At 36.3% G+C, this 25,590-nt stretch overlaps 1 protein-coding gene across 3 annotated transcripts in view; it reads right to left on the bottom strand.

Moving 5' to 3' along the window:
* Nucleotides 1-388: 388 nt before the first annotated feature.
* LOC121424239 (serine/threonine-protein kinase STK11-like) overlaps nucleotides 389-25,590 on the bottom strand; it is a 56,532-nt gene continuing 31,330 nt past the window's right edge. Inside the window, exons 5-10 of one of the 3 annotated variants that reach the window (XM_041619845.1) lie at nucleotides 22,576-22,712; nucleotides 6,034-6,161; nucleotides 5,742-5,799; nucleotides 4,834-5,030; nucleotides 4,070-4,215; nucleotides 389-4,036 (exon numbers count right to left, since the gene is read on the bottom strand). In XM_041619845.1, coding sequence (XP_041475779.1) covers nucleotides 4,091-4,215; nucleotides 4,834-5,030; nucleotides 5,742-5,799; nucleotides 6,034-6,161; nucleotides 22,576-22,712 — 645 coding nt within the window. In that variant the 3' untranslated portion in view covers nucleotides 389-4,036; nucleotides 4,070-4,090. Of the gene's footprint in view, nucleotides 4,216-4,685; nucleotides 4,772-4,833; nucleotides 5,031-5,741; nucleotides 5,800-6,033; nucleotides 6,162-22,575; nucleotides 22,713-25,590 lie in introns of all 3 variants that reach the window. The other 2 variants (XM_041619846.1, XM_041619844.1) reach the window with 2 other exon arrangements.

Genomic DNA, 25,590 nt, shown 5'->3' with positions numbered 1-25,590 from the left:
GAACTAAATAAAGTGAATCGCCAAAACATTGTGGTCTGTCACCACCAGTTAAATCTACTGGGGATATCATGGTGTATATGATTTCTGCTTGATCAAACAATATATCACAACATTTATATACAAATAACATAAAACAGAAAATATATAATAGTTCTCTTTGGATAGCTAGTCAAGTTGTTAAATCAATTATTTGGACAAATTCCAAATACATACGAGTAAATAGAGTAGTAACAAAACAGGTTAAACATTTTAAAGACAAATCATATAAGAAATTGTACAACTGTAGTGACCATTACGTAAAAAAGAAAAACCCTATAGATTTTAAGATGATAAAGCTTCACAAGTAGAAGAAAAGAAAAGCCAAGTAAAGCCAAGTAACGTTAGCTGCTCATTAATGGCACTTTATGAGTCAGATAAAATAAACAACAGTGAATTAATCAATGCATGAATCTATTCAACTTACAAGAAACAATGTTTGATTAAAAAAAAAAGATTAATAAATGAAAAAAGAAATACATGCATACCTGCACACAAAAAAATTAATAAAAATATTTAAGTATCAAAACACATCTGAGAAGCATGCAGCCTATTCAATATCTTGACCCCCTATCATGACTTCAACAACCAATTCAACAATGGAATTTATTTCGATTTTGGCACATGATGATAGGTACTGTACATGAAAATTTTTACAAACCAAAATGAATTTCAACAAATCTAGTCCATGCACAAGTCAAGGAGTATAAAATGTAGAGTGATATCTCTCAAAGGACAACTGTTTTTCATTTTCTTTTCTTTCCGTTTGTACTCTTCATCAAAATATTCAAAGTGATTTTCTTATGAAGTTATTGGTTTAAAAAAGGAAAAATTTATACGTAGCAACATACCGAAACAAACCCTTTAATTGTCAAGTGCTTGTAACCTCATAAAAAGTTATGAATTCATATTCTATTTTCTTTTAAGTTCGGTCTTATTTTGCTAGAATAATCAACATTTTTAAACTATTCACATTCTTGACTTGCACAAACCAGTTCAATTTAGAAAATCGAAAGAAATTTTGATCAAATGCTAGTACTAGAGGAATTACATGAACAACCATGCATTTACTGACATGTTTAGCATGCTTCTTCTCGATGTTGATACAATAAGAACATGTACATGAACATACGCTTTCTTGACATAAGTGATTTCAAGTTCAGTGTTGGGTGTTAGTATTGGCCTTAACAGTGCAAACCACACTGCTCAACTGAGTTTTTACACCAACTATTACAGTTTAGTAAATTATACTTACACTGTAACTGATAACTTAACACTGAATGATATTAATCCAAACACCAGCCTCACTTCAAGTAGAGTGTTGTGACTGGTGTTTGTATTCCCTATCATCAGCCCTAACACCGGAGTTACACTTCAAACTGAGAATCACCCACTGTAATGTGAAACTTGATCCTTTACAACTTGCATTGGTGTTACATTGCATAACTGTTACACTATCCCACCAACAGTCTCGTTTAGTGGGACAATGTAATAATGTATTCTTCTTACCAGTAATTCATATACATATAAACAAATGAAACCTTTTATAGATGAAATTTACACAATATCTTGCAGATGCTTCTAACTTAGACCAAGCAGTGTCAATGGTTGCTCGTAACATTTTAGAGTTCTACAAAACACTTTGGTCCTATCCAAAGTCCATGTGAATATACAGATGGAAATGTATTCATTATTTCTTAATGACTATAAGTTATTCAGATATGCTTGGTAATAAAATGTGTTAAGATTCTTGTCCTTCAAACACTTCACATCAAATTGATTTCACTTTCTGATTCCGTTCTATGAATGATATTGAGATAATAATGCGATCTGCCTTGAATTTCACTCTCGAATGAGAGTTAATGTGATTCATGTGACAACTAATTCACTTTGTGCATTTCAATGAAAATGTCAACTTTCTTTTTTAAACAAACTGAGGAAACCGCAAGTGACTTTGGTTGACTATAAAGGATGATAGATATAGAAACTATGTGTAGTACATTCAAATCAAAATAGTATTTCCAAATCTCCATCATCGCAAACTATGTCTCGTACAAATTTGAATTTCATGACAAAAATCTGTCTCAAATAAAGTGCTATCGTGCAGAGTTTCACATGTGAGCAATGGATGAAGAATGGAAAGGAAGTCTATCTAAAAAGTGAATGGATGTTTTTGTGCGAAAGTAATGTAGTATACCATCTAAAGAAACATTGTAACTTTAATTGCATATGACGAATAACTATAATTCTGCCTATGTGTATGAATATAAATTGTGTTGACTTCTCCATAAAATGTTGAGGAAAATGACCAAAATGCACTTAAAAAAAGATTGTGCTGTAGATTATATAACGTGTGATGGCATTCCACACCAGTTCAATGGTGCCAAGATATCATATTCAAGCATTAGACAGTGATGTTCACCAAAAATGAGTGTCATATCTCAAAGCGATAAACGAAAGCGACAATGACTAGACTGACTTAATGGGCCAGGATAAAGAAAACCTGGGGCACACATACAAGCCAACTCTTGGCAAATATTGCAAATGGGGTACATGTGGATGATAAAACCATGCTGTGACCGGATTATTCAACACCAAGAAAGCCTAGATACTAATAGTAAGAAGCATGTCTGATCTTCCTCATAATAGCCACTTGTTTTCTGCAATAAACAATGGACATGGTAAATGTGCAGTATTAGGTGGCCGAGCGTGCTAAAATGACATCTTTCGACCAATGAGGGCAGCGTTCACACTCATATTCACAAGGCAAATTGCTGAAAGGAAGACAGAGAAAAATTACAATTTTACAGTAGAAAAATAATAATCCACATATTTGCAATCCTCTGTATAAGTTAACATGTACTATATATGAAATGTATGGCTTCTATTGGTACAAGTGACATTTCATTACACTATAGCCATGGGTTCATATCTAAAGAGATTGGTGGCAGGGGGATTACTTGCAAACTGTTTTCCAATCATTCTCAATCAATAAAAAACATAGGTTTCCAGCATCTTCACATGTGTGGGCCTTGTGTTATGGCTTTAAATGTGATTAAATAACCATCTATACACTTACAGCAAGAGTTTTGCCATGGAGAAGCCATTGTCTGACACCAGTGGCCCGTAACACAATGATCAGCAATGGTCGTAGAACATATTTCAACGACTGATTCCATAGACTACAATGTACAATCAATCATAAAATCAAGCGTATGATTAAAAATCGCTAACCTGTTACGGGACCCAGGAGTCTTGTCGCTTGTGATCATTCGGTATCGGACTTGCTTTTCATTACAATATGTCATGTCAAATATATCAATATCAAACATGATTATGTTTATTATTTAGAGCAAAGCACAAAACAAACTGGCATATCACTGGTACGTGTATATATCCTTGATATGAATATGGCACACACATGAAATCATTAGCATGTTATCAAACACACTCATGTTTTTAAACACACGTTGAAATTCTTTCCTCCAAATGAGAAAGACCCTCTGATTTCTCCGATTTACAAACCCCAATATTGTAGACACATCTTTCAGATACTTGCGTAAAAGTCGTAGAATAAAGATTAATTTAAACATATTTTTAGTAAATACCATGCTCCAAAATGAATGGTATACTTTACATTTATTTTTTTCTACTTTGATTATGTACATGGATTGGATTAATGTCGCAGGGCGTGTTCCCACTCTCCTCTGCAAGCGACCCTCCACTGCCGCAGGGTACATTGGCTATTGCTGCTTTAAACAAGATTTTCTCAAGGAACTGCTACGCAGACTTTCCAGGAGAACCAGAAGAATTCCTGGCCAGAGTTGTTGATGCGTTAACTGGGGGAAAAAGCAACCTCATCATACTTTGCAAACATAAAAAAAAATCCTTTTTCATCAATTAATCTCCCTTATCAGTTGATGTAAGAATCCACACTGCCTCGGTCCAACCATCGTCACAGCCAGCAAGACACGCTGCCACCCCCATCGCAAGATGGAGCGATCCAGACGCCTGCGTAGAGACACAGCTTACGGAGGGTTGAGGTGGGAACGTTCTATTGTTGTTTACAGGTGGAACTGAGTTTCCTCACCTTGCTGACTTTCTTCTGCTTCTGTGGTTCCTCTGCATCTGGGCTTGGGTCTGAGCTCTCATCAGGTTCCACAACAATCTCAGGGGCATCTAGCAAAAGAGACAATAAGGAGGAATAAATTACTCTTCAAAAAAAAAAAATCATCTCAAAACATCTCATGGAGAGATAAAAGACATAATTTTTTTTGCCAACTTCAAGACTAAGGCCAAGGGTCATGATCTATGACCCCACCCCTCCCTCCTTCCCCTTACCCACAAATACCCATCTGGACAAGTTCTATATCTTCATAGTACTTTATCAGAATAGCTAGCATCCTCTGACGGACAAGGGTTGAACATATCTTCTATATGACCCCAGGGTCATACTTCATACCCCTACCTCCTCCCCCCCCCCCTCCTCCTTCCCCCCTACCCACTAATACCCACCTGGACAAGTTCTATATCTTCAAAGTACTTTATCAGAATAGCTAGCATCCTCTGACGGACAAGGGTTGAACATATCTTCTATATGACCCCAGGGTCATACCCCAAACCCCTCCCCCTTACCAACTAATACCCACCTTGACAAGCTTGTGCATTGTACTGTTCTGTCTTCATAGTACTCATCTGAATAGCTACCATCCTCTGACGGACAAGGGTTGAACATGTCTTCTATATGACCCCAGGGTCAAACTTCATACCCCTTCCCCCCTAATAACTAATACCCACCTGGACAAGCTTGTGCATTGTACTGTTCTCTGTCTTCATAGTACTCATCTGAATAGCTACCATCCTCTGACGGACAAGGGTTGAACATATCTTCTATATACGGGACTACAGTCATGCTGCGTACCTCATCACAGCTATCGGGAAGGAGAGGAAGTTGCACTGGGTCTCCGATTATATCATGTTTTTTCCTCACCCATCTAAATAATCACAAATGAAAAAATATAATCAAGTCATTCATAGACCTATTAATTTTGGCATTAAACAAAAAATATAATTAAGTCATTAATAGACCTATTAATTTTGGCACTGAAAGAAATACAAAGAAATTGATACAAATACGTCCAACACAATCACATACAATACAGAATATATAGATTGTGTACCTACTGGACTGCCAGGGTGAAAAAAAGTTAACTGAATAATTGTATTTAATATTAAAGGAGCATTTGACCAATCATAATAAACTCTACCAAATATACTGAATAGACACCATTGCAAAAAGGACCAAACCAACTTCAGAGTATGTTTGACTAATCTATTATTACAATTCTTCAAAAAATAACTTTCACCAAAGAATCAAATTATGATATCAGGTATTAGGCTTGGCTTTGTTAACATCCTAACTTTATTCTTCATGTACTTCAGATAGACTTATTTTCAAATTTTACTTTCTGAAGCCCAAATAATAATTTTTTTTTACAGAGAACCTTTCCTGGGCCCCGTTGCAGGAAGAGTTGCAATCAATCGCAACTCTAAAAATCATGTGCAACTTGATTTTCAACCAATCAAAGCTTGCGATTGATTTTTTTGAATTGCGTTTAAACGCAACTCTTTCTGCAATGGACTCCTGGTGATTTGTTGATGGTTTGGGAATGACTGGTCACAAACTTTAAGAGACAATAACTTACACATGTTCCTTGATTCGATGTATATTCAGCCTGTTGTCTGGATCGATACATAGCATACCTGCAATTTATCAAGGATATTAGAAATTAGATATTAGATGATCTGGCATAGATTCAAATCAGTGTCGCAGGCCACAATTCTATTAATTAAATTTGACTCTGTTCATTTTTCTTATAATAAATTTTTAAATATTTGAAATGATTTCATACTGTTTTGGAAAAAAATTATTTGATTTGATTTAGAACAAAGATATTTATCATTATTTAAAACCTTGAAAAATTATGTCTTTCTTACCTTCTAATAAATTTGTGAGTTGTGGTGGTACATCTTCTGGGATGGTGTATTCCCCCTTGCCGATGTTTTCAAATAATCTATAGATGTTGTCCCCTTCAAAGGGGAATTTACCCGTTACAATGTTATATCTGCAAAAAGGGAAAAGAAAAAAAAGAAAAATACAAGTTTATTGCAATGGATGAGGAGCATGTCTAATAAGTGGAATAACTCTGGTACATGTAGTCTCGCCTGCATTACGAGATTCAATATAGCAGCAGTGCTGACTATGAAAATGACAAGTTCACAGGCATAGAATAATTATTCATAAAAAAAAACATTCATATGATAACAAAATACTATGCTTGATTTGACCCGAAATGACATGAAACTTGTGCAAGATGATCAGTGATACTTGATTACCCCTATGCCCATATTTCATGAACTATATCCATAAACTTTGAAGTCATGATGGCAATTCAACAAATACCCCCAAACTGGCCAAAAATTCATCGATATTAAATGACCTTTAACCTTGGTCATGTGACCTGAAACTCAATGATGATGACACTGACACCATCAGAACAAGCAATGCGTATAGTCTAGCTCGGCCATGCATGTGAGACAAAAATTAATGCCATAACAAAATTGACAAAAATACCCCCCCCCCCAAAAAAAAAAAAAAGCTCACAAAAAACCTGGACACATGTTCAAGTGAGATTTGTTAAATAAATGCACAAATTCTCCCATGAACCATATTATTACAAAAATTCTAGCTGTACACAAAACATCAAACTAGCTACATACATGTACCTACATGGACATTATCTGATATACATTTAGGAGGGGGCTGTCCATATGGGTAATTGCATATATCAATGACTTGTTTGATATTCAGTATGCAACAATATAACAAAAAAAAAGCACCAAGATGTAAACTGGTTAGGCTTGCATGTACATGTACACATGTACATGTCTATATCATCATCTGGAATATACTACCATAACAACCCAATTCTGTGTCTCGTAACACAAAGGTATACAGCGATTAATCGTAAGATTGATTTTCACAATTAATTGTGCATTGTAGTCCATGCAATCAATCGTAGAAACATGTTGCACGATGATTGCTTATAGGTTTGTGTTACCGGGTCTTGAAATGAAGCCAATTCAGCATTCCAATAGAATAATAGTGTAGGGATGAGTCATACGTCATTATGACAGAATTGACAGATATACTCAAATTCAGAGGATAGAGTATACACAGTACTGGGATACAGATTCCTTCATGTATCTGCAATGAATGTGTATGATTCACATTCTCAAACATAAAATTTAGACTCCACAGTTTGTTGCATCTGGAATCATTTTTACATATCATATGGCGCACAAGCTTTTTCAGCCTCAGCACCTTCTCTCTGGAATAATTTGCCATTAAATTTAAGAATTATACAATCACTGGAGACCTTCAAATCTAAACTCAAATCTTATCTTTTCTAACAGTTTTAGTTATTGGCACTTTGACACTCATCCAAACTTTCTCATTCTTTCTTTTCTTGTGCGCCTTGGAATAGAATATTTCTAGATAGATGGGGCTATATAAATGCCTATTATTATTATTATTATCATGAGAATAAAAACAAAATCTATTGATGGGGAATAGTTATAAAATGCTCAGAGATGTCATTCCAATGGGGTATGCACTCTATGAATTTATGATTATACAGAAGATTATCAGAGAAATACATTTTTTCAGAATTGTGTTTTAAAGGCAAAAAGAAGCTGCTGAAAACTGCTTATCTAAAAAAAAGAGCCAATGGAGTAAATGAGAGAGTCAAAAGGGGCCTAAGCTTTCGATCCTAGCAGAATCTTCGTCGGAGGCAAAATGGCAAAGCTTAGGCCCCTTTTGACTCTCTCAATTGTGTTTTAATTTAGAAATTGTACACAGACATGGATCCAGACTCAGACTTTTACGGGATGTGAATATGCCAGAGAAATTTGACAAGCCCCCAAAAGTCATTAACCCAAAATGAAGGACAGTTCATGTCCCGAAAGATGTGACAAGCAAAAAAGGGTCATCGATCAGACCGAGGCGCATCGAAGGCATTCTATGTGAATGTGGTGCAAAATCAAATTTTCAAATTTAACCTCTCCCCCCCCTATCCGCACCGTGGTATAAACAAAAAGAAGATTCCCCTAAAAACATGTCTCTACAATATATACAAGTACAAAGTAATAAAGATTATTCCTTAAAAGTCAAACCCACCCCAGAAAAATGTTGATTTAAATCAGAGAATATTCAAACAAGCATAACGCTGAAGATTTCATCGAAATCGGAAGCAAAATAATAAAGTCCTGATATTTTCAAGTTTTGCTTATTTTTCACAAAACAGATATGCACAACTTAAATGAGAGAGTCAATGATGTCCAAGTCCACTATTTCTTTTGTTTTTTTTATTGTTTGAATTATACAATATATCTACAGAACCATAAAATGTTATAACAATAATAAGAGCACATTTTCAAGGAGGAATAAAACTTTGTTTTTTCAGGACAATGAGGTAAAAATTACAATATCTCTAATTTCATATAATAAAATAAATAGTGATGGGTGATGTCATCAGTCCCCTCATTTTACATACCGACCAGGATGTGAATACAAATGTTCTTTTTAAATTAAGCGAAACTTTTTTATTTTACATTGGATTTTGATGAAATTTTCAGTGTTATGCTTGTTAGATTTTGTACTTTTCATTCAAATCAGATTTTTGTTGAGGTGCACTTGTTCTTTAATGAGTAAGTACTAGAAGTACCTTCTATTTCACTCATGTCTCACGGAGCCTTCCGATCATGAATCTGACATTTTAGCCAACAGCTTCTACAACTGTTCGGCGATAACATGCTCAATATGAATAATAGAAAAAATGACCTTTCTAGTTTCTCAGAATCTTCAGGTATATCCAGACAATTACGGCATTCCTTCCATCCATGTAAGAAAGGAAATGCCAAAAGTTATTACAAATTTATGTATGATCATAATCACATGACAAATGACTTGAATATTTTGTTCCCTTCAGTATCTGTTTGCCTTACTTTACATTTCATTGGGTTGATTTGTGCAGTTAGTTTATCAAAATACTAAATATTTCATTAGGTTTTTACCATACTTTATATATGATAGAAATATCATACAAGAAAACAATGGATCCCATAACTATAAAAAAAAAATAAAAGAGGCCATAATGTTTGAAACCATCAACAAACATTGCCTTTGGTCTTTTATTATTCTTAATTTCCAAGGTTCAAATTTGAAGAGGTGTTTATGGTCTGTAAAACTACTGGGACTCTTTTCTTCCATATGTAACATACATGCACGAACGGATCCCTATTCTTTTTTTATTATTTCATTCAATATTAATCATAAGAAGTCTTAAAGGTAAATGAAACCCTACATGTAGTATTACACATTAGCTTGCATGAAAAAAATCAGTGCTAAAAGTTTGAGGAAAAATTTACCAAAAAAAATAAGAAAGTTGTGAGAATTTGAATGTTGAGGTCGCTAACGATGGTCACGAACATCCTCCCATTAGCAATGTGACCAACATACATAATACATATCATACTTGAACAACTCGACGATTACTTTGACACTCAAAATGTAAATTTCCAGTCTATCTACATACAACAGATAGTTTTTTATTGACACAAGAGTTTGTACTATCATCAGAATGAAGAAAAAATAGATGTTTTGGGGTTTATTTTCTGTGTAATACCCATGAGGGGGCTCCATAGCATTTATTGAGATTTCAACATTCAAATGCTAACTGCTCAGTAAATTTTACTCACACTTTCATTGATCTTTTTCTTTGATTTCCCTGCTTTCACACAAGCTGTATGTACTTGCTCCTGAGGTTTCATATTCCTTTGAAATTAAATTATGCATGCAGGAGGTATGTATACCTGGCCACATTTCTTGGTATTCAACGCTATCACAACAATGATGTGTGACACGCTTTAATGTCATGTGAACATAATAAATGCGCATGCATGATCAAGATGATACACGTAGGCACCTGGGCATAATTCCTTGTATTCAATTTCAACATTATCACCACAACAGCATGGAGATTGATATTGTTGCATCAGGTACATGTAACTTGGGGGGAGGGAGTCTACCAGTACCTTGATAAAATAAAGTTTCCAAGGCAACAGTTCCCAAATTGATGATGGAGAATGGAGAAGAATAAGAGTGATAGTTGAGGTACACTGTAGACAAAACTAATCAGATGATAGCTACAGTGATATCTCCTTGAAATTGAAGCACTGATTTGTACCGAGATGCAAAGAGCCTGATACCTTCCACTTCCCTACATGTGATGAATTTTGTGAAAAGTATGAGGTGCAGAATGTCCATTTGCGTCATCGCCTTTTTTGCCTCCATTTCAGACATTTTCAATATAATGTACCTTTGATCACTGCAAAGCTACATGTAGATGTGATTCCTTGATCAACAATTAACAATTGTTCAATAGCATAAAGGACTTCTTTTTCCCCTTTTTGCAAAGTTGATAGTACTGACCCCCCCTCCCCCATTATTTAAACAGAGTTTCATATAATTTTCCCTCACAATGCCTTCCCATCATGCATCAGACCGTCTCATTTTCTCAACAGACAAAAAAAGCTACTATACACCTCCTGTTCTAATTGTTCCGCCAGACCGACTAGAAAATTAATTACATTTGATCTTGCTCCATGTAAAATAGGTGTGTTCAGACCACCTCTTAAACAGAATTCCTGTTAAAATACAGGACCTTTGTTCGCCAAGAAAAAATACTCAATCATTTTCCACATTCACACCGACCCAAAGCGGACCCTATCGGGGTAAGTTCTCCAAGTTACAAGCATGGGCCGTATAGTCTGATTAGCAGGTGAGGTGAGTAATTCAACATCACTACGGCACTTACACCCAACTTCTTGATGGAGAGTGAAAGTTCTCGTAACTTTCTTTCACACTGGCACCATATCCACCACCTTAGGAAAACCCTGTGAAAGGTCTCGTAATTTTGACAAGTACCTACATGTACTATTGAGGGGCATTTTCTTTTGGGAATATACAAAAGTTTACAAGTATTTTGCTTTTACATTTGCAAAAATATTGAGTGTTTTCTGATCGGAGTAGGTCAGGGCAAATTTGTATTTTCAAACTCCTGGGCGGTCTTAACACGCCTAATGAGATGATATTAATCCAATGTGCACCCGTCCAGAACACCCAATCTTCAACAGTATCAATTTTCACCCCTGTAATGATGCCATTCTCAAGTTTATGTGTCAACATAATTAGATGAGGGGATACACAATGACCTGTAGACTGAAGCATTAAAACAGGTACATGTGCGGGTAGTGGGAAGCACAGATGGTGCCTGGAAAAGGATCTTGTCACTTTATAATTTCTAGAATCAACCCTGATTAACTTCATCTACATACATGACTAAAACGGGACAGACATCTTCTTTTCATCAATGGAGAAACCCCGCAAGTTATGACTCACTCAGAAAATATTCTGGGTTAAGGTTGTCTTCACCAGAGAAGCAATCTAGCTGTCATCAAAATATTGCTTTGAAATGTGATATACTGGCATATGATATATTGGAAATTAGATAGAGATCTCCATGTGATATTCATATCAATTTGTGAATGGAGAGAGATGACAGAGATGTGAAAGATTATAGAGGAATATTGAGTTGGTCTGCTGCCCTCAGGGGTGAAGATGTGAACATACCCATTCCATAGAATTACTCCTGAATATACAAAAAAATTTTCTCTTTTTTTTATTTATGGGTGTAAATATTGTGAATATGTTTGTGATTGTAAAATTAATCAAACTCATGAATATACATGTAGTATAGAGCAAGAAGCTTAGACCTAAAATAGTTATAGTGTCAATACTTTTGCATTATGATAACGATTTTGATATTGTTATTTCTGTAAATGTATGCAGCAAATTTTGTTTAAATGATATGTGCAGAATTTGAAAAAGTATTTTTTGCATCATGAAATTTAAGCTTTAACAGATGACGAGTATTAAGAGTCTATGAAATGTGTAAAGAATCTGGTAGGAAGATTTCATAGAGAAAAATCTTGAGTTTGCCTACTCAATTTAAGGAAATGAGAATGTGTTGTACAAAAAAAATCATGCATGGGATGATTAATGCAGTAAAATAAAAATACTTGAGTGTGTTATATAAGCCACTGAATACAAATTTGAGCAAATTTCCTCTGCTCAAATCTGATATTTTCTCTGGTAAAATCTGATATTTTCTCTGGTAAAATCTGATATTTTCTCTGGTAAAATCTGATATTTTCTAACATAAATAACAAATATTCATATATTTAATTTATTCCTTAATTGTATATGATCTGGTACTTTTTTTGCATAAATTGTATGTCTCATCTACAACTTTGTATTTTTTGTTTTAGTTCTGTGATTGTTGTAATTGATGTTAACGTCATATTGAACACATTTTGTCTTATAACTTTCTCTTTGTCTACCATATTTGTTGTTTTATTGTATTATGTTTTTGTTGTTATATGCCACACTTTGTTTATTCTAGTGCTGCAAGTCAGGCGGCATGTTCGGGTTCGGTTCGGTTCGGCAGGGTTCGGCAATTTTTTTCCGAACTTTGGTTCGGTTCGGGGTTCGGCAATAAATGCCAAATTAGATTTCACACATAAAAAATAAAGGCCGCCAACCTTCAAAAAGTAATCTCGAGCATGATCCGTCATGTATTAATAATAAATTTTGTTTCTAAAAAGAATAGTTAAGATAATTGTTGAACTTTCTTTTGTTTTAATTAACAAAAAATAAGTCATTTCTACTTTCATTTTTAAAATGAAAATAAAAAAAATGAAAAGAAAAAAACATTGATAACGAGAGAATCAGGACAGAAACAGAATTACAAAGATCAGAATATTTTTATCACGATTATTTCATGTAGCTATGATCATGATCGATTACGATGTCATTGCCAACGCAGCTTCTCAAATTGGAAAGTGTTGATCGGGAATGTCGAAATAGTAGACAAACAACCTCCACTCAACTGTTATTATACCGGTAAAATTCACATTCCAAAGAATACGAGTGTTTTAGAAAGTCCCTATTTTCTGAAAAGTGGTAAAATCTGGTCAATGAATTACTTTAAAAAGATAAATATCAGTCCATTCTTGGTCCAGAAAGATCGACGCTACGTGACTTCAAACATATTTCTAACACGAAAATGAGTACATGGGACTGTACTGCATATTTTAGTGTGAAATCACTCGGCGTTGATCGTCAGAACTAAGACGGAACTGATAATTTATCATTTCATTCTCAGTAATTGGCCAGATTAAACCACTTTTAAGAAAATATTGACAATGGAAAAACATTTCAAGTTTGGAATACGAATTTTACCTGTATAATAGCAACCGAGAGCAGGTTGTTTGGACTTCCTGTTTCAACTTTCCTTACCAACCATTTCCGGAACATCGATCAGGGAACATGCGTTGATTTGGTTTGAATTTTTATCTTTTTTGTTTTTTTCACCCTCATTCCTTCATCTCTTATTTATTTATCTTTTATATTAATATGGAAATTTCAGAAGGTGGAATATACTTTACCATTACTTTGTCAGTCACAAGGAATTAATTTATGTCTTTTCAATTAAATGTACATCCGATTACAGCAATACGTAATTCAACTACACTTTTTAACTGAGTTAAGCTTAAAATGTCCCCACATTTTATAAGGAAAAAATATATTCATGTTTAGGCCTGGGACGATTGTCATTATTACCATTCGATTATTTCCTGGAAAAATAATTGAATGATTCGATTGTTCGTCGGGAATTACGTCTTTTAAGTCACAATAGTTGTCCTACTTTATGGTGACCCCCCCCCCCCCCCATGAAGAAATCTCCATCAAAGTCACATGTTTAGCATAAATGAGGCCCTTTCCCCCTTCTCCATGATTTTTTTATATCAAAAGAAACTTCATGAAATGAGATTAAATCTTTCAGTTTATTGTCCCAATGAAAATCTTTCCTAAATTAATACTGGTACCCTGGTATTATGCATTCATCCCTCCAAGTGCCACACCCCTGCATATAAATGAATCAGCCCCGCCGAGTTCAAAGACGTAAACAACTCATTCATGAAGTATATTCTTTGAGACTGAGCCCAGGTGGAGCATTTCACTTGAAAATTTTCATCCCTTGCCCACACCATGTCCCCGCCTCCACTTGTGGCACTGCCCACGATGCTACACATGTATTAAAAAAAATATTTCATGTGAAATACCTTTCAAAATAACGATTTTTTTATCATTTGAACCTACATGTATAATTGGGTCTATTTTTGGAGACTAGTCGAGAAAGTACTGGTGATGGCGGGCGCGGGGAATGTAGTTTTCATTGGTTGAGGGGGATATAAAAAAGGTTGCATTGTTCTGAAACATGAAAGAAATTCTCCGGCTCCCACCCCCTATCCTTCCCTCTCTCTTTCCCTCACACGCACACACACACACAGATGGGGGAGGGGTCAATTCATTTCTGAAGTCATGACCTTTCCTGATAAGGGAACCACATGCCTTCCGCTTCTTTGTTTCCCAAAGTTTCATTGGCTATCCGAAGGTCCAATCAGCTCAAGTGAGCTGGTTATGTGTTTACTTATTATTGTGCACGCACACAATGACTTATTTTGTGTATGAGGGCAAGGTCGGGTGGGATTAACATTTTCGGAGCGCTATCATGTTGGTATGTAACTGTGAATGTGATACAATCATTGATAATTTTTGAAACATTACCTCGGTAACATAATTTTTAAACCTGTAAAAAACAGCTGTCATCATTGTTTTCTTGTCATTTTATTTTTATTACTTGGGTATTAGAGGTATCCCAACGTCATAATCGGGATCTGCCGAACATTCGATTAGTGTAAATTTTGCTAATCGATTGGTGATTGGCGGCATGCCAATCGAACCATTCGATCAATCGATGTTTACTGCATGCCAATCGAACCATTCGATCAATCGATGTTTACTCCCAGGCCTATTCATGTTTATAAAAAAATTGAAAATGATAAAAATTTAATCAAACACGAGACCGAAACTGTCATACTTTGTCATTTACGAGGAATGAATTTATGTCTGGTTCTTTTTCTTTATTAAATACAAAATGATTAGGTCCGATTACGATCACGATCGATTACGGCAATACGTAATTACACCACACTTTTATACCGAGTTTAGCTTCAAAATGCCCCCTCATTTTATCAAGAAAAAATATATTTATGTTAATAAAATATTCTTAAGTTGATAACAGTTCAATCAAAGACAAGATGGGAGCTATCATAGTGGATTTTAAAAATATATTGAGTGGAATTCTCTTTGTGCACAATCACTAACCAATATATATTTTATTGATTTTATACTTAAATCTATGTAGTCATCGCATTCACGCATTGCATACAAACATACTTTTTTTTACCGAACTTCCGAACCAGGCCTTTGAGTTCGGTTCGGTTCGGTCCGGTTCGGAAGTGCCAAGTTCGGCGAACTTCCGTTCGGTTCGGCGGTTCTTATGATTTCAATCTTTTATATTGTAAAAACTTTTCGTAATTCAGCTCTGTGCTGTGATGAAAGTTTTTATCTAAATAAAACATTTCAAATTGAATTGAATTTGTATATTTGGGTCTGCCCCCCCCAAAAAAAAAAAAAATTGCAATCCTGTTTTTCTGCATTTTACACTCCATCTTACATGTATGAGGGCAACATCAATCTTTAAGCCTAATATCAGGAATTGAGAAAAGCATACTCAGGAAAGCGTCAGGATGCCCTTTAAGTGTAGTTAGCTTAGCCCCACCAATAGCAATTTGTGGGAGATGTGATTACTCAACTGCACAAAAACAATTTACAGCAGAGGCTATCATCGCATGGACACTCTCCTTTAAGTGTTTTCCTACTGGCCACCGTTTCATGCCAGTGAAATTGTTACAGCAGTGCCAGGTATTCTCAAGTCAAATTCAAGTGCTCTCGATGTCACATAAACTGTTAACCGGGAATCTGTAATGGAGAACTGAGTTCGAGCAGCACAAGAGATGAAGGAGGCTGCTTTAGCAAGCTGTCATGAACAGCACCCGATGTCTTAATGATAGGCACTGTCATAAGGATTGGGGGGGGTGGGGGCATGGGCCCTAGATTTTTTTCAAGACTTAGGGGGGAGGAGAAACAGAATACAAAAAACATTTCAATTGCATGAAACATTTTAGAAATTTTGACCCATATGTCATGCCTGGCCCTCATCAAAATTTTTTGACTCATACATATCTTTTTTGTACATTAACTAATTAATCATTAAACACCAAAGCCAGAAGACTTCAAAACTTCCAGCGATTCAACCAAGCAATATCCCAACACATATTCAAGATGACCAAGGAGAAACAGATGAAGAAATTCAACAGGCTGAAACCACCAACTCCTACCCCTAAACTATCCTAGTCATCAACATTGATAATTGAAAACAAACCTCTGTTTACGAAAGAACAAGCTAGTTTATAAATATTTCTTTTTTATAATTTCTTGATTTTATTATATTTTTTGTTCGATAATAGGACCTGAAACAGATAAATGGACCATGTTCTGGACTTTACAGATAAGGTCAAGATAATCCATTTTGACATCGTTCTCTTAATGCTTTCTAAACTGAGTTTACTGGAAACCAGTTCAGGAAGCCAGTTTGGAAGATAGCTTTGCTAGCATTCTCATTTGATCACCCCAAAGTGGTTTTCAAAACCACTTCACCAAAAAGTGGCCTTGTTGCTGTGGGAATGCTCTCAATGGGGGTCAGTCAGTCGGCAAGCCCCTGTGTTAATGAGCAAATGGGCCAGATTTATCCAAGTCCTCTCGTGGCTGAATTCATGTCCCTGCAAAATCTCGTGAATTGTGAGACTTTCTTTCTCAAAGAATTTAACCACTTTCTCCTGGAGTAAAATTTATTATTTTTGTACCATTAGGAAGAGTAAATGTTACTCTTTCATATTGGTTATTTCTTTTGAATAAAATATTTTGATAAATAAGTGATTTTTTTACGAGAAAAGATGCATCAAACAGAAATTTCTTCCTCTGTTTTCACTTGCAAATTGTGCAACATTTTGTGTTTTCGGTACCAACATTATTTATATCATCAGAAAGCTCAAACTCTATACTTTCTTACAATGTCACTCTTGATATGTGGCATCTTTTAGATGGGTCAGCAGCCAGCTTTTTCCATCAAGATGCAAGACGAGATTTCTAAAATTTCTGAGTAACATAAAATCCAGAGTTCTGATTGGCTGAATAATGTTTTCACAACAACAGGCGCGGGTTATTTGAAGAGATTACCACATGGTGAGTGTGACCTTGCAGAGGCCCAGTGTGGGGAACATTGGAATTTGCCTGGGTGTGTGGTCTCTGTGACCAATCAGAGCGCAGTATCCTTGTTTTTGAGCTGCTAAATGTACTTGGCCTATGAAAAGCTGGCTGCTGACCCATCTAAGATACATCTTCTTATACAAATTACATCATATTAAAGCATAGATCTTCAGCTTTATTATGATCTGAAAATCATTTGTACTCAAACAGAAATCAAGTGTGAAAACAACAACATTTGTTGTATGAAAAAAATCATTTTGTTTCATGTTTTATATCAAAAGTTTTCCTTATACTACAACATTTTTAAAGAATTTCAAACACATGACCTGAAAGAATGATTCATCTTCTTTACAAAGATACCAAAAACATGAAATTTGGTTAATATTTAGAGCAGCAATGGCAGAATAAAAAGAGGTGTTTTGGTTCGCACCAAGCTCATTAACTATGCAAAAACCCTATAGTCATGAATATCACTTGGATAAAAGAAGCTACTTTTTCAGGGCTTGCAGATTTATTGGGGTGACAGGTTTTGCGCAAAATTTGAAACCGCACTTAGACATTCTACATGCAGCGTGTAGAGTAGCGTGCTCAAAACGTGCGAAGATCACTTCCGAAGAACAGTTGTGTCCTTACTTATGCTAAAACCAGTTTAACAAGGAAAGCAATCTTCAAAACTCCGTCGCAAGGTGGTTTTCAGAATTGGTTTGGAAGATCACTTCCAAGACGGCTTCAACCATTCTAATTACTCATAAAACTACATGTACTAATAGTTTCAGTAAAAAAAAAACTAGTTTTAGGACGGTAGTGGGAACAGTGTCTTTATATTCTTCAGAAGGGCACCATATGCCTATCAAACCAAGCTGCCCTAAAAGTGGGACAGTCCCATCCAAAGCTGCTAGCCAGACCAATGCTGATAGCTGTGTCAATTTGTAAACACACAGGGAGATCAGTAGCAGATTGGTTCCAAATATAGGTATCATCCAGGGGTGAGCTGGGAAAACACTTCAAGTGTTGGATCAGTGCCAAGTATCTCAATTTACTCACCCAGTCGCCATGGGGAAGCAGTAGTATGTTCAGATTACGTCTTTATCATACATTGTATCTTTGTAAGGCATTATATTATCATCCAAAATAGAATATTGCATTCAAATTACTAATAGTTCCACATGAAAATAGTATTAAAAGATTATTATGCAATGACAAAAGGTGATTTCAAGTACGGTGTTGACATTTTGGAGTTGGTGTTAGGTCAATTTTTACACGATTATAACACCAAACGTAAAATGAAAATGGTCCCAAAAGGTCACTCACTAGCTGCCGAGATGTCAATAATGTGACCTGGATCAGTTTTGCAAACTCTGAATAAGTTTTGGAGCTAGGAGAAGCAATCGCAACTTCAGTATCAACACCAAGTCCAAAACCGGACTTGAAAACAGCCAATATCTCTGCGCAAGCAAATAATATTTATCACAATCCAGGTCAATACACTTGGGACCTTGTTTTACACAATCCTAGCACATTTTCCACTCCCTGGGTAGTATTCAGGTAAGATACCAACAAGTCATTCACAATGCTGAGCAAGGTATTAACATCATTATCATCCGACTCCAGATAGACATGACTGTGACACCTGGGTAGAGAGTGGCAAATGTAAAGAGTCGTTGGTTTTGAACCTTGTTTATCATAACTCTCAGTCACAGTATGATTCTTGGCTGAAAGTGGAGTGTATTATAAAGAGTTTGATTTTCAATGAAAACATGCATGTGATTCGCTAACAGCCCATCAAATGCAATTATTTTCAATTGCTTGTAACAGTTGTTGCTGAAAATCGCTGACTAACCTCCTCATGAAATGATCACCTCTTTTCCGTCCCTACAGCGATAGAACAGTTGTATACATGTACCTGTAGTTCTGTGCTATGAAAACTGATGGTATGAACACAGAATCTGATGTTAGCTTTGACCTGACCATGTGGTGCAGTGTTTATTTCAGCTTCCACAAACACTGGGGTGCTTTCCAATTGATCAGGCTCATAATTGTTCTTTCTCTCTCCTGCTTCACATTTCTTGGTTTGTCCAATCTGTAAGACCCTGTTCACAATCACTTTCCAAAGCCGGTTCTTACCAAGAAACCTCATACACGTGTTAGAAGATTGCTCTGATAGTTACACAGTCAAATATATCACCTATTAGTATATTTTCAAGCAGGCCCTACTTCTCCAAAGTCAAGTACCTGACAAGAAGGCAGAAGGTCCCATTTTTCAAGTCCTTGGTATGACTCCGGACCGGGGATCAAACCCACGTCCTCCCATTCATGAGGCGGGCGTCCTTCCATTGATTGAGTCACCATGCCCGGTCAAAGAGCTACAAAATTGATCTTGTTGCCACAGGAACACTCCGCACCAGGGGCCTAGGGTCAGAAGCCACACAATATGAGGAATACATGTATTCCTCAAAGCTTCCCTATGTACACTATTGTTTACAAAATATCCCATGCAACACAATACAGTATTTCCTGTTGAAATCACTACCTAGGTAAGTAGACGGCGCATACATTCGTAATTCCGAAGCTTCGTAATTCCGAAGGTTCGTGAGTCCGAAAACGAAATGAGGTTCGTAATTCCGAAGGTTCGTTAGTCTGAAAACGTAATGATTAACGAAAGTTATTTCATTTTCGGACTAACGAACCTTCAGAACAACGATCCTTATTTCGTTTTTGGACTAATGAACTTTCGGAACATCGAACCTTACATGTATTTCCTTTTTGGATTATTGAAACCTTTTTATGTTTTCGGATTATTGAACATTGAGGTATAGGCAATTTACGTGTTTCTGAATTACGAACCTTCGTAATTACGAAGTGTAACCAAGTAGGCCTACTATCCACAGTTACCCGTGAATTGATTCAAGTGATCTTGAAAACCACATTGCAAGGTGATTTGCAAACTGTTCACAAGATCAGTTGTCAAGCGTTCACAGTCAAGCTGACCCAATTCCCACTGAATCAGTTTTAGTGGGAACTGGTTCTGGATAACTATGTGAACAGGGTCTATCATTCCAGCCATAGCTCCAGATAAAACATGTCATAATAGGGAGTTATCATCTTCAGTTTAAAACAGTTAAGACCATAGATATAAACATATACCGCATGGGTAGATAAAATGTTATCGGTATCCAAATTGTAATGTCTAGCCCCAGGATACGAGCATGCTACATGGGCTCAGCTATATGTTCACAAGGGTAATAATACGATACCCAGAACAGTAGGGTATAACAACTACACTACACATGTATAAATGGACCCACATTATCATTCTCAGAAGCCCACTCACATGCGTTCTGAAGATAGAATTCTTACTTGGTGTTGCCCGATAGTTCTTAATTCCCGAGAGAATCTCTCAGGTATTAACCAAAAGAAAGGTCAAAAGGTAACAACCTAATTAACTTGTTATTAACTTTACCTGTGCCTCTAGATTACCTTGTGATGTATGCTGATGACAGGTTGCGCCTATATGAATTTAACAACCGATAAACGACCTTGCCTCATGAATGACAATTTAACTTGCAAGCTTCGCATCTTTCAGTCATCAATATGACAAATTTGGTCTTAACATTTGTTACCTTCTTCCTAATTAGTTTGACAAGGTAAATTTAGACTTTTAGGCCCATATTCTGAAGTCGGGTTTAACTTAAACTCAGGTGTAAAGTTGTGGTTTAAGTATGGGAAGCCAAAAGTATCAAGTTTTGTTATTGTTGAACGTTTCTTATGTCTACTGTGCTCTTTCCTGATTCATGGATGGTGAAGACAATTATCTATTTATACTTCCTAGACAATTATGAATGATTGGAGAGCCAAATGAGCTGAAAAATGATATCTCTACCATTAGTGATTTATGTAACAATTGGCTATCCATACTGAAACCACAACTTTAAACCTGAGTTTAAGTTAAGTCTGCTATCAGAATACAGGCCTTAAAGTCACAGATTCTGTGACCAAGGGTGTGTTCAAGGTCGATTTTCAAATTTAAACAGCAACATGAACCTTGGTTGAAAACTCAATTCCAAAACACCAAACACAAAGACGATCAGCGGTGCACCGTTCAGTGTCGAAAATATAACGGTCGCTGTTTATATGTTGATCATCTTTAAATTTCTCGCTTCTTTTTGCGCAGCTTTGACCCATCACTAGGAAGGTCAGTTCAGGCTCCACTGCGAGAGCAAATTTAAAGAAGTTTCAAAAGCAATTGTGTTCAATGTCGCATTTGCAATGCTCAAGGTCGTAAACTTGAGCTGAACGCATTGACAAACGCATCTTTTTAGACGTTTAAATTTTCCTCTGAATCGTGATTTGAAAGACGTTTACTTTTATTTGTTTCTCATTTTATCTGCGTTTTGTAATCATGTTTTCAATCATGATCCATGTTGCCATTTAAATTTGGAAACTGACATTGAACATTCCCCAAAGCCCACAACTTGATACTAGATTAGTCAAATTAGCAATCAAACACCGTAACTTAATGGCAATATGACTCACCATCATCACAAACACTTCTGGGCAAGTCATGCGTTAAGAACTTGCTCCATATGTGGTTTCGTTACACTTTTCAAATATCATTAGGTTTAATATCATACAATATCTCTGCTGAACTGAGAGATATTGTGATGAAATTGGTGTCATTTTAAAACTGAATATATAATCTACATCTTTCTAATTACTATATAATTTATTCTATTGCTTGCAACTCCTTGTGATACCGTGCAAAGATGACCACCGTGACTACATAGACCAGGGTCCCGTAACACAAAGGTTAGCGATTGATCGTACGCTTGATTTTTACGATTGATTGTACATTGATGTCAATGCAATCAATCGTAGAAAAATGTTCTACGATCATTGCTAAGCTTTGTGTTACGGGCCCAGGTGGGTGTTTCATAAAGCTGCTTCTAAGTTAGGAATGAGTTTACACACGATTGGTGACCCTTTCTTGTGCTAAATGATACACCGCTACATGTACATTGTAGCTGAGTTAGCACCTGAGAATATGTTCCAGTCGTGAGTAAAGTCGTTCGTAACTTTACGTACATGTACAGCTTTGTGAAAAATCCACAAGGCTATTTACTTACAGTGTGACTCCAGATGACCATATGTCCACCTTGAACCCTGAGAACACGTCTTGTCCATTGGCTATCTCAGGTGGTTGGAAGGCTGGTGACCCCTGGCTTGTCCGACACGCGTCATCTTCTGTGAACTGGTCAAGAAGCTTTAATAGTGGAGAAGAGAAATAAAGTTCATCATCAGAGAAGATATACCAGCACTGCCAAATACAAAACACATTAAATCTGAGGTGTATACGGGGGGGGGGGGGGGACTCAGTATATAATGCATAGTGGGTATGTGCCGTGGAGGGGACCCCCATTTTTACACTGAAATTTCCGTTCCAAGGCATAGCATTTTTGTCTTAATGAGAAAACGAAAAAGCCGCTCCAAGGCATAGCATTTTCTTCTTATCGAGAAAAAAAGAGAGAAATCCGCTCCAAAGCTTCGCATATTTTTCGTTATGCCATTACGGACGCATTGATCTGCTACAATGAGCGGCCGCAAAGCGCTGTCTGACCATTGCCTCTGCGCGAGCGCACCCGGCGGAGCCGCGCTAGCTGCATCGTGCACGCATGCCCGTTCCATAGGGATGCATACGCACATACTCACACGTTGGCGATCCGTTCCAAGGACCCCCGTTTTCACAAAGATTTAGTTCCAAAGCCCGTTCTGAGGACCCTCCTTTTTACAATAAGCCTGCTCCAAGGCCCCCATTTTTTGTCTGGCCCGCAGCACACCCCTACCACTTTTTTGGTCGAGTGCCCCCCCCCCCCCCCGGGGGTGTATACATGACAGTTTTATGCACGTACACATGTGCGTATTGCTTTCCGTGTTTTGCTTTATTCCCCACCCCAACCTCCTCCACACAAAAAAGAGAAAAATTAAAATTGATGTAGACTGGAAAAAAACTTTCAAAACACTTATGTTTAGCCAAAATTTTGAAAGCATTGAAGTGAAAATCAGAAAGTATTTGATAAAATTTCATACAAAGGTCTATTTTAATATCTTCATGTAGGCGCTACATGTACATGTACAAACATACACATTACATACATTCAACAAAATGTGTGTGTACATCCATGGGGAAATAAATGCCCGACATCTATCGGAGATTGATGTCAGAAAGCTTTTAAAAATTTCATAATTCTAGATGGAACAGAACGAGATGGGGAGTGGCTTTAAAGTGTAATAAACAAGATTGAGCTGGATGATGTATGATTCAATATTTCTCTTCGTCTTCAAAGCAAATACTGTCCCACTTCAAACATGTACTCCTTGCACCGCGCATCTCATCCATCATAATACAAGTGAAGTGTACACTCGCATTGTACAAACATCAAGCTTCATCTATCATTGATATCATCATACTGACAGATAATATTCATGAACATACATGTACTTTATATGCTTCCTGTATCTGGGTAAGGCGCCATGAAAAAAAACAGCTAGATGGCAGATACACATGTGATTAATGATGCAGTTAAAACGATAGCTCTTCATTTAACGAGTGAACACACGAAATGTACATTTGACTCTGGCAAAGCCGAAAAGCCTTGATTTATTTTGAAATGTTTTCCTTCCCATTGTAAATGTATGTGTGTGTGTGTGTGTGGGTGGGTGGGGTGCAACCCCCTCCATGAACATTTATAATGAAGCTTAAACCCTTGTAATAGTAATCAAAGATACATATTTGCAGCAGAAAATATCTTTTAATATCAAAAGAAAATCTACATGTATTTCAAATACAAATCAGAGATTAATTAATCCATTCTAAACTACATGGAAAAGTACAAGGTTGGTTCGATTTGGAAGAATGAGCTTTGAAATAGAAAGGAAACAACAGAAAAGGCAATCCTTCAAAGACTCAGAAGTTGTAGAAATAAATTTTTGAATCATAGGTCTCTCTCTCCCTCTCACTCTCCTCTCCCTTTCTCTCTTAAAAAAAGTCTAGAAAGTCTAGAAATAACATGAAAGAGAATCAGAAAATAATTCCTATTTTAAAGGCCACCGCACACCTTACGACTGTTTGCGATCCGATTTTGGAACAAATCGCATTTTGCTCATTTTCTGAAAATGTGAATGGAACATATTATTTCATTTGAGGTTAAAATTAATTGAAAGAATACCATTTTGAAAGATTGCAAACCTTTATTTTGGAGTAGAGGCCAAATTAGTTTAAAATTGAAGCCAATCGTTCAACTACTATGACGTCATTACGACTAGATATTAAATTTGCTTTTATTCTAAGAATGATGATAGCATAGTCACAGATTTGTAAAAAAAAATATTTGTACGATGATGTAAAAACATTACATCTAAAACATATTCCAAGTCTCAATATCAGCTTCAAATTCTACTACATTTCATTCTGAAATTGGGTCGCAAACCAATCGTATGGTGTGCAGTCACCTTAAGTCATCTCATTTCTATGGAGTTAAGAGGCAGCTATTAACAATCACTTTTCTCCCTCATCATATCAAGCATCTCCATTTTACTCCTTAGCAACCAGCGGAGGTCATCCGCCATAATTGCTGAAAATGTCAGCAATTTGTAGAAGAGAGGATCTCAACAAAGGCAGCTGTACAATCACAAGGCTAGAAAGAAGGCTCAAGGAAGATATAGAGATTCACAGAATAGCAATCACTCCTCATTTAAGATGTTAAAAAAAGCCGACTGAATGTTCATACAAAACACAATAAAACAGGCAAGATTGAAATACTGAAGTACCCTTTTTACACAGGATTTTCTTAGCCCCGGACTATCGCTAACCCCGTACTATCCTTAACCCCATACTATTTTTTTTCCTTTTCACACATGCCAAATTGTTATTGCTAACCCCAGATAAGGAATGCTTGCTTTTCACACACGAAATTCGCTAACCCCGGACTAGTGGTAGCTCATGCTTTAAATACATTTGTCGATCATTCGTAGTACAAGTACTTCACTCGTACACTTTTTACACACACTAAAATTTCCTTAACCCCGTACTATAGGTGGGGCTAAATTGTAATTTAGCCCCACCTACATGTATAATACGGGGT

The sequence above is a fragment of the Lytechinus variegatus genome, chromosome 11, assembly GCF_018143015.1.
Source record: "Lytechinus variegatus isolate NC3 chromosome 11, Lvar_3.0, whole genome shotgun sequence".
NCBI classification, from domain to species: domain Eukaryota; kingdom Metazoa; phylum Echinodermata; class Echinoidea; order Temnopleuroida; family Toxopneustidae; genus Lytechinus; species Lytechinus variegatus.
This window is presented reverse-complemented; position numbering and strand designations above follow the sequence as displayed.